Source organism: Miscanthus floridulus, chromosome 10 (genome assembly GCF_019320115.1).
Source record: "Miscanthus floridulus cultivar M001 chromosome 10, ASM1932011v1, whole genome shotgun sequence".
NCBI lineage: Eukaryota > Viridiplantae > Streptophyta > Magnoliopsida > Poales > Poaceae > Miscanthus > Miscanthus floridulus.
Genome location: NC_089589.1, coordinates 130,224,641 through 130,234,991, shown reverse-complemented (window position 1 = coordinate 130,234,991; position 10,351 = coordinate 130,224,641). Strand labels below are relative to the sequence as shown.

At 41.8% G+C, this 10,351-nt stretch overlaps 1 protein-coding gene across 1 annotated transcript; it reads right to left on the bottom strand.

The window, feature by feature from the left end:
* Positions 1–7,474: 7,474 nt before the first annotated feature.
* On the bottom strand, positions 7,475–10,243 carry LOC136485699 (disease resistance protein RGA2-like). Its single transcript, XM_066482537.1, has 2 exons — positions 7,916–10,243; positions 7,475–7,774 (listed from the first exon to the last, which is right to left on the bottom strand). Exon 1 carries the CDS (start codon positions 9,572–9,574, stop codon positions 8,666–8,668), a length of 909 nt encoding a protein of 302 aa, XP_066338634.1. The 5' UTR covers positions 9,575–10,243; the 3' UTR covers positions 7,475–7,774; positions 7,916–8,665.
* Between the last annotated feature and the right edge of the window lie 108 nt (positions 10,244–10,351).

The window sequence follows — 10,351 nt, the reverse complement described above, 5'->3', positions numbered from 1 at the left end:
CGGTCTGGGAACCGCCCCTACAAATACATGATTTGTAGAGATGGTATGGTAGGGGCGGCTGGCCGAACCGCCCCTACAAATGCTTATTAGCCGCCCCTAAAAACGATATCTGACGTAGTGACTTTTTATCACCGCTAATTCGTAAGTGCATGCGTAGTGGGTGAAAAACTAGCGGTGAAAAATGCTTTCACCTCCAGTTCGGTGTATGATTTGGTGATGATAACCACAATATTTGTCACCGCTGTTTTTTCACCCCACAGGACTCTAGTGGCCTTTGAACCGGGGGTGAAACAAATTTTCTATAGTAGTGAATACAACTCCCCATGAATAATGTGGAGAGTGTACTCCGAGCACAAATAGTGATTCCACTATTTGACTCTCATCACATCTTGACAACATGTCATCCAATACTTCAGTGATGGATAGCATACATCATGGGCATGGAACATCACATTGACGCTATACTTGAACAACCAAAAATACACTATGGAACAGCCGGCTCGTGGAGGACCGGGCGGCTAGCTGCTTGGATTCACTTTGCTTGAGCCGATGGGGGTGATTGACGAATTAACAAGAGGTCTTGCTTGCCTAGCCTCTTCTCTTGTCTAATGATTGGCATCAGCTAGCAAGTACAGGCAGGTTGATTGGTGGCACGCCAATGGAGACTTTGCCATCAGTCGGTGTCTTGTGCCAGTCGTAACCACTACCGTCCACGATAACATCCAATGTTTGTTTGTTTGTTTGTTCCACCCGCCATAGAGGCTCGAAAGTAGTCTTTTTTTAAAAAAAATACATAGTACAACATAGACGCTCACATCACGGCGCAAACCCTACCCCTATGAGCAACTTCGAAGGTTTGAGCCGGCAGATCTTCAAATTCACAAAGTCATCACAGGCACCTCGCCGTCGACGCGGATATCGCCTACTAATAAAAGCATAGCGCCGTTAAATCCTGCAATAAATCCAAGAAAATACGAGCACCCGTGCTAAGTCGATGACTTAAACCCGGATGGGCAGGTTCCACCACAAGTTATCCAACCAACTGATCTATGATCAGTTCGCTGCTCGAAAGTAGACTTAAAGGACATGGATAATATAGCCACTGGTGGTCTCCCACACTTCTCAAGATAATTCAACTTTTTTTCTTAACTCGATTCAGTAATCTTGAATTAATAAAATTAGTTCTTCGTTGATATAACAAAGTTGCAAAAAAAGTTTTAATTTGTCCGTAGTTGCATCAAAATTTAAATCTATAATTTTAGGATGTAGACAAACTTTATATCACAATTGTAGCTCTCGGCACGATTGACAACTTTGTAGTTAAAAAGTTTTTTATTTAAAAATGTTTAGAGTGCCAAAATGTTGTGTTAACTTCATAGATTTTGCAAATTAAAATTAAAACAAACAACCTCAGATGTTGACATGGTCTATACCAAAGTCGTAGTTCTCAATTCAGTCTATAACTCTGTAGTTGAAAAGATTTTGATTTAAAATCCTTTATAGTCCCAAATATGTGTTGTAGGTTCATAAATTTTGACATTCAAAATTTAGAATTCCTAAATGACCTTAAATGTTTACATAGTTAATACTAATATTGTAGTAATCGACCTCATATATATTTTTTGTTAATAAGTTTTTTATTTGAAGTTATTTAATATCTCAAATATTTATTTTAAATTTACATATTTTAAAATTTAAATTTTCCAAACAATCTCGGAAGGAGACATAACCACTAAAGTTGTAGCACCTGACAAGATTTAAAACTTTGTAATTGATTTTTTTTTTATTTGAGTTCATTTAGTAGTCAAAATATTCAATACAAGCTTACAGAATATTCAATACTCAGAAGTGATTTGGTGGTGCAGTGGTAAGGATGTGGAAGTGTTGAGTTGTAAATCCAATATATATTCCCCTAAAAATGTTTTCGCTAGTAGTGATGTATACCAGTACCATGTCTTCATCGATCATCTCCACCAGCATTTTGGATCGATGTGGATTGGGCACCAACCATGGCGCGAGCCTTGACCCAGCATGCCTCCATTATATCTCATCCATTGATTTTTCATGCGGTCAAAATATGGGAAAATCAGGCTTGCATACTGAAGAGTGGTGCAGGGGTGTCCATGCGCAAAGGCTCACACATCAAAGCGACCAGAGGGTGACTTAGCATTGCAGACTGTTCCTACGCTGTTCCACTTCTTCCTTGCATTCTAGATACTCCGTCCATTAAACAAAAATGTCTTTCTCACTTTGCAAGAAGTATCTCATGTTTGACCAAACTTGCAAGCAAGCTGGTACGTCCTAACACAACTCAATACGGTGATAATGAGCTAGATTTTTTTTTGGATTTAACTGAGATTGACCTAACCTTAAATCAAATAAATTCCAAGACCATAATAAATGTTCGTGCAATAAAGGATAAATTATTCTGCAAAATTGAGTTAAATATATGGTTATTGTGCGGATTTGTTGTAAACTTATACTGAAATATAAGGCATTCTGTATGTTATCCATGCTCAGATTTGATAAAGTTGGGAAGCCATAATTTGATGAGGACAAACTCCTTAATTGGGTTTAATTTATGAGTACATGCATCATTTGTGTATTCTCTTAAGTTGTCCTTTTTAGAATGTACGGTGTTACAGGATGGATGTAAGTATAGCACTAAGCATGTCAAGATTAATTTTGACATGAAAAATGAGGCAAAACTAGGATTCTCAAAGACAATAAGTAGCATGCCTAAACAGGTAGCCAGATTTTGTATTTTGGATTTTTGATCTCGCTAGGGACTGAGATTGTTGCCTAATAAACAGGTTGCGTGGCACATGGGCTTCAACAAAGGGCTTTGCTGTGGTACCCTCAAGTATCTGTGAGCCGGTCATCTAATTAGATCGGATGGTTAGAATCATCTATTACTTTCTACCAGGTAATATGTGAAGGAAGGAAAGGTTTAGATATAAAGATCTTTTTTTAGATCTAATTGATACATACATGATCTATTAGATACAGCGAATCTTTTTATTTTTGCAACTTTGGATATAACATAACTTAACTAGAACAAACTAATTGCATGCACGTATTACAAAACTTAGATGCACGTATTTGAAAACAAATTACATGCACATATATGAAACGTTATGTGCGCTACCGTGTAACATGTTTTAGACCGCTAAAGTTCGTTGCTAAATTGATGCTTAGCTGTTGATATTCTTCATGTATGTAACATATATTCTTTAATTGAGTATGTAACATGACCGATGTACAGTTTTAACATAACTAAGTATTATAAAAAATGTTGACCACTTTTAAGACAAAAAATATCATCAAGCTTTATACATCGCGAACCCCCCCCCCCAATTATTTTATGTGGCGTACATGCCCAACAAACATGTTCACCCCCCATAAAAAATTACATGCTTATAATATACGTAAGTACGTGACAACTAGTGTTTTCACTAGTAGAGAAACGACCTTTGATCCCACCTCGAAATTTGGCTTTAGTCCCGGTATTTTTCGCGCCCGGAACTAGAGATACCTTTAGTCCCGGTTTGTAGCTCCAACCGGGACTAAAGGACCCTGCCCAACGGCTACTGCGGCAGGCTTTTGCTGCAGGGGACCTTTAGTCCCGGTTGGAGCTACCAACCGGGACTAAAGGTTAACTTTTACTCTCGGTTGGTCCCTCCAACCGGGAGTAAAAGTCTACTCCCAGCTGGAGGCTCTGTTCGGGACTAGGAAGGGACCTTTAGTCCCGGTTTCTGTCTCCAACCGGGACTAAAGGTCCCCTCCTATATAGCCCTTGTTCCTCCTCGAGCCCGAGCCACTTTGAGCTCAGTGTTCTTGCTTCATCGCTGGTCTCTCTTCTTCCTCATCACCGGTGTATCACAAGATTTCTTCCATTCCTCCATCGATTCTTCGGTTCTGAAGGTTACCAACTTTATACTCTTATGTTTCATCAGTAGCTTATTTCATTTTGTGGACTAGATATATGTGGTTTTTTATGTTAGATTTTTTTTATTTGTAAGCCAATTAAGCTCAAAATCACTTTAAAGTTTCCGTATTTGGATGAAGGAAGGTTAAAGTAGTTATTCAAAACTAGTATTGAGTTTTGAATTCTAGCATGCATAGCACACTTCATGGTTTGGAGATATAGAGAATTTTAGAGTTTTTTTAATTTTATTTGTATATAAAATGAGAAATTTATATTATATTAAAAATGAGTATATAGAGTAGATGGCAATTGCTTCCGGGTCCTCGGCCTCTCATCGGGTTCCAAAGCGACTGAGGCCGGACCTTCCTCTCATTGCATGTGGCAAGTGAGGAGAAGATTGTGATGGAGTACCGGGTGAGGAAGGAGTGTCCCAACAAGGGCCGTATCTTCTACAAGTGTCCGGATCGCAATGCGAGTTATTTTGTCGCATTTGATGATTATGGTTAATTTATACTTATTTTCATGATGATTGTGGTTAAAGTTCAATTTTTTTGTTTTAATTTCAGTGGGATGGCACTGGATATTCAGGCTGGTACTGGGAGGAAGAGTATCTTGAACACGTGCAAAACTCTCTTGCACAGGCGGCTACGGCGGCTGATGAGGCAGTGATCCTGCAGAAGAAGCCCATAGATGTTGAACAAACGCATGATCTGTCTGTTTTAGTTGGGATTGGTCGTGAAATCCTTATGCTGCTGAAGTGCATTTTAGCTTTAGTTTTTTAGTGGTAGTTGAGATTTTCTATATTGTAGCGAGACTTTCATAAATTAATACCTTGTGTGGTGGCATGCATGTCGTATAATTAACTGATTATGTTCTAGGTTTTAATATGGTATGTATGTCATGTAATGCAGATGAGCCGGCATTGGATGTACAATGCTGATCGCCGCTCCCAAGAGTTCATTGAGGGCGTGCATTCTTTCTTACATGTGGCCGAGGCAAACAAACGCGATGGTTTCATGTGCTGCCCATGTGTCATATGTAAGAATTTGAAGGAATATGCTAGCTCAAGGAGTCTTCATTCACACTTGTTGAAGTCGGGTTTCATGCCAAACTATATTTGTTGGACGAAGCACGGAGAAACCGGGGTTGTAATGGAAGAAGGTGAAGAAGAACAATGGGACGATGATGACATTATTGCTGAATATGGTGCCTTCAATGATACTGCAATGGGGGAAACTGAAGAAGAGGTAGTGGCAGAAGATGAGCCTGCTGATGATCTTGGTCAAGCCATTTGTGACGCACAAAGAGAATGCGAAAGTGAAAAGGAGAAGATCAAGTTCGAGCGCATGCTAGAGGATCATAAGAAATTGCTATACCCAACTTGTGATGCGGAACAGAAAAAGTTGGGTACCACACTGGAATTGCTGCAATGGAAGGCAAAGAATGGTGTATCTGACAAGGAATTTGGGGAGTTACTAAAAATCCAAAAGAAGATGCTTCCAAAGGATAATGAATTGCCCGTCACTACGTACGAAGCAAAACAAGTAGTCTGCCCTTTGGGATTAGAAATCCAGAAGATACATGCATGTCCTAATGACTGCATCCTCTACCGTGGCGAGGAGTACGAGAAGTTAGATGCATGCCCAGTATGTCATGCATCGCGGTATAAGATCAAGCGAGATGACCCTGGTGATGTTGAGGGCGAATGTTCCACGAAGAAAATCCCTGCCAAGATTATGTGGTATGCTCCTATAATACCACGCTTGAAACGTCTGTTCAGAAACAAAGACCATGCAAAGTTATTACGATGGCACAAAGAAGACCGTAAGGTAGACAATATATTGAGACACCCTGCTGATGGGTCCCAGTGGAGAGCAATCAATAGAGAATTCCCGGAGTTTGCAAATGACGCAAGAAACTTAAGGTTTGCTTTAAGTACGGATGGTATGAATCCTTTCAGGGAGCAGAGCAGTAGTCATAGCACTTGGCCTGTTACTCTATGTATCTACAACCTACCTCCCTGGTTATGCATGAAGCATAAGTTTATTATGATGCCAGTGCTCATCCAAGGTCCAAGGCAACCTGGCAACGACATCGATGTGTACCTGAGGCCACTAGTTGAAGAACTTCTACTTTTGTGGAATAGACCAGGTGTACGTGTGTGGGATGAGCACAAACAGGAGCACTTTGACCTGCGAGCATTGTTGTTTGTAACAATCAATGATTGGCATGCTATAAGTAATCTTTCAGGACAATCAAACAAGGGATATAATGCATGCACACACTGTTTCGATGACATTAAAGGTATATTCTTAAAAAAATGTTGAAAGGTCATGTACCTTGGCCATCGTCGATTTCTTCCTACGAATCACCCCCTAAGAAAGAAAGGCAAGAATTTTAAAGGTAAGGCAGACCACCAGTCCAAGCCGGGCAACCTAACTGATGAGGATGTACTCAATATGGTCAAGGACGTGAAAGTAGTATTTGGAAAGGCACATAGCAGCGAACCTGTTCCGAACGACGCCGACGGTCACGCATCCATGTGGAAGAAGAAGTCCATATTTTGGGAGCTACCCTATTGGCAAGTCCTAGAGGTCCGTAGCGCGATCGACGTGATGCACATGACGAAGAATCTTTGTGTGAACCTGCTAGGCTTCATGGGTGTGTATGGGAAGCCTAAGGACACACTTGAAGCACGACATGATCTGCGATGTTTGAAAGAACGAGACAACCTACATCCAGAGAAGACAGATGATGGACGCCATTACTTAAGTCCTGCCAGTTACACTCTTAGCAAAGAAGAGAAGGAAAGCATGTTTGAATGCCTAGTAAGCATCAAGGTACCATCTGGATTCTCCTCGAATATAAAGGGTATAATAAATATGCCAGAGAAGAAATTCCTAAACTTAAAGTCCCATGACTGCCACGTGCTCATGACGCAATTGCTTCCAGTTGCATTAAGAGGAATTCTACCTCCAAATGTACGTCTAGCAAAAGAATATGAAAAGAATACGAAGCAGAGGACAACCTTGGTTACAGAACGTTTCGTTCATCACCACATGTCCGTTCATTATAACAATCCAAGGCGGAACCTTAATTAATTTACAAATATGCGAGCAAAAGAATATGAAAACACTAGTGCCAAAGTTTGGGCACAAGGATTCTATTCAGCACTCTGCTTCACCATATTATAATTCCAAGCGTCGTCCAGCCCATGGCAATCTGTACAGAGTCCTGTGTGTCTTTTTTTCCTAAGGGATGGCAAACGCTTAGCCACAATTTTTATTACACAAAAAAAAAAACAAAAACAAGTGCCTGTTCAGTTTTTTGAATGAAAACCGGGCCCAAAAACTGCACAACTGAGTAGAGTGCGCCACTCACCCATACAACTGGATTTTTGGCCAAAGCAAGAGCAAGCAGATAGTACCAAACTGATGGCATATCGATTACTGGGATAAATAAAGTTTACTTTAGAATACGAACTAAGCGAGCCCTGCCAAACGGGGGCCAAAGTTTGTCCATCTTTAAAAGCCTCTTGCTCTTAGTGACCCATGTAGCTGGAAGCATCATGTGTTGCCTAAGATGATTTATAATTGTGTACAAGAAAAAAGGTAATGTTCGTCCATCAACAGAAATTTAGGAGACAATAAATATACAAACGTGACTTGAAGAGGGAGAAGATGAACAGAGGACACAGATCTATATTCTAAGACAATTGACTGTTAACAACTGTGGATGCCTTCTCGTTAGAGGAGGAGGCTGTTTCAACACTTCGTTCAAACACCATGTTATTTGACGCCCCGCAGTGCCTGTGCCTGTGTATGGTCGGATGAATGATTCTCCTCCCTGCTAATCACCCATATAATTGACGTACGTATAAGTGATCGATGCATGGAGATTAGTGTGGTTATGCAACGAATTGAGGTACAAGCAACAATTAATATCTGAATCCACTTTCGGCTAGTGAAAGGGTGCAAATTAAATTACCTGGACGCATTAGATGTCTTCGATGCAGGTGTCAGTCCTTAGCATGATCTGAATGTTCATCCGAATCTGTATCTGAATCTTCAATCAATTGATACTGCACTTTCGAATAAGGCTGATCTTTTTCCATTCAGAGCTACCTGGAGATGAGGAGGATTCGTATAACTTCTTGTTGCAACCCATCTCGAGATACCTTGGGTGTACAGCTCGCAGGTATTACGGAAGCGTGTCCATGGTGGCGTCCTCCAGTCGAAGGCTGTCGACTGCTGGGACACTTTCTAGAACCTCCAGCTTTGGGCAGCAAGTGATCCTCATCTTCTGCAACCTGGAGAGGCCGCTGATCCTCTTCAGCTCAGGGCAGTCAAACACGTCAAGTTTCACAACTGAAGGGATGTTCTCCACGTGTGTCAGGTTGGTGAGCTCGTACAGCCATAGTTCTCTAAGAGTATGCCTCTTGGTGCTGGCGAGGCCTGGTGGAAGACAGCTCAGCTTGCAGTTTTTGATTTGGAGTCTCTCCAGACAAGGCATGGCTATGGCAGTTTCCACATCCATATGCTCCTCACAGTCGTTCCATTCCCACTCCTCCCACTCACGTAGCCCATCCAAATACAGCCGTCTCAGTTTACGAAACGGTGCAGATGTACTAGCATCGGTGCTTGATGGCTGGCGCATCTTTGTTGGTCATCAATTCCAAACTTGGGAGGCAGCACAGACCATCAGGGAGCTGGGTGCAGCAAGGCAGGTTCTCCAGCGTCACATCCAGTCTGGTAGCCGGCGACCAACGTATCCCCCTCTCAAAGTAAGATTCTGTATGCAGGTTGGAGGGCAGAGCTTTTCCAAGACTTCCTCGGTCACACTCTGTTGTTGCTGCTGCTCTGCCTCAGCACCACCTGTCCCTATAGTATGTCTACTTACACTGTAGTTCAATTCTAGACACCCAAGGTGGCACTTGCTGCTAATCATGGCCTTTTCAGCCATCCGGCTGTCCTGCACCTTCTCTAGGCCATATAATGTAAGATCCCTAAGCTGAGAGAGAGGCTCCAGCTCTTGCAAACTGCACCAGCTCTTGCTTGCATCCATGTCCACGTGTACTGGGAAGCCATAAAGTGACCTCAGATTTGTTAACTCACTGAACCCCTTAGGAATGATATTAACATTTGATCCTTGGATGTCAAGAGATCTTAGATGCACAAGTTTTATGATGCTTCCAGGAAGATAGCATAGCTTCTTACAGTAACCAAGTGAAATGTACAGTAGAAATTTCATCTTCTGGATATCATCTGGTAGCCAAGATATATCAGTTTCCTCCAAGTGAAGGTATCTTAAGTGCTTCAACATAGATAGAGAGGGAACCAATCTATTAGAATCAGCAGACCATATGTACAGTACCCGCAGGCTAGAGAAACTACTCAGCGAGTCACCAGGAAGATGAAAGTTTACTCTAGAATTTATAATTAATGTCCTAAGTGACTCTCGCCTTTGCAAAATGCCCCAATCCAGTACTGATACGGTCTGTTCTATGGAGAGGCGACGGACATGCTGTTGGAGTTGTTCCAAATTCACTCCAGGATATAGGCCGGGCTTCTGACGGAGCGAAGCGGAGGCCCGTCGCCGGAGGCTTGGGCCGGAGCGTGGAGACTTGATTCTCTTGTAAGCCGCCATAGGCGTGTAACCCAAAACTCTTGAGATAGTGAGATTGTTGCTGGTTGGTGCCCGTGGTTTTTTCCCTTCACATCGGAGGGGTTTTCCACGTTAAATCGTGTGTCTCCTCTGTGGCTTGATTCTTTACTTCATATTCTTATACGTCGTTCATAACACATGCATACCAGTAGGAGCCTGTTCTCTGCCAACCACCACCACTAGTGATTCTTCTCTTGCCATGTATTCAGCAAAGGTGCGGACCACATCGTGCATGGTGCACCGGTATCCAGTGAGCAAATATCCTTTTATAGGTTGTAAAAGGTTCCTCTTTATTAACTCTCGGTAGTACTCAGTTGCCATCTCTTCGAACCCATACTCATGTGAAATGATACTACTACCATCCAAAGGTTGGATAAATCCTTCACTAATCCACATTCGAGTTACTACAGCTCCAATAATTTCTTCACCTTTAGGAAATAGTGAGCAGTACAGAAAGCATTGCTTTATCTGAGGAGACAAGTCCTCATAGCTCAAGTATAGCCGGTTGTCGAGTTCTGGAGGCAGTCCGGTCAGTGACCAAGCTGGCTTGTTCAATACAGATTTCCACTCATGCTCACTTGGGTATCTTGTGCTCAATAGACCCCCAATCACTTTAATTGCAAATGGTAAGCCATCACAATTTTCAAGAATTTCTATCCCAATAGTTTTCAGTTGATCAATTCCATCTACCTGCCAACATTTAATTTAAAGCTTCTTAATTATTTCTAACAACTATCAGGTTGCTTATGTACTTCTCTA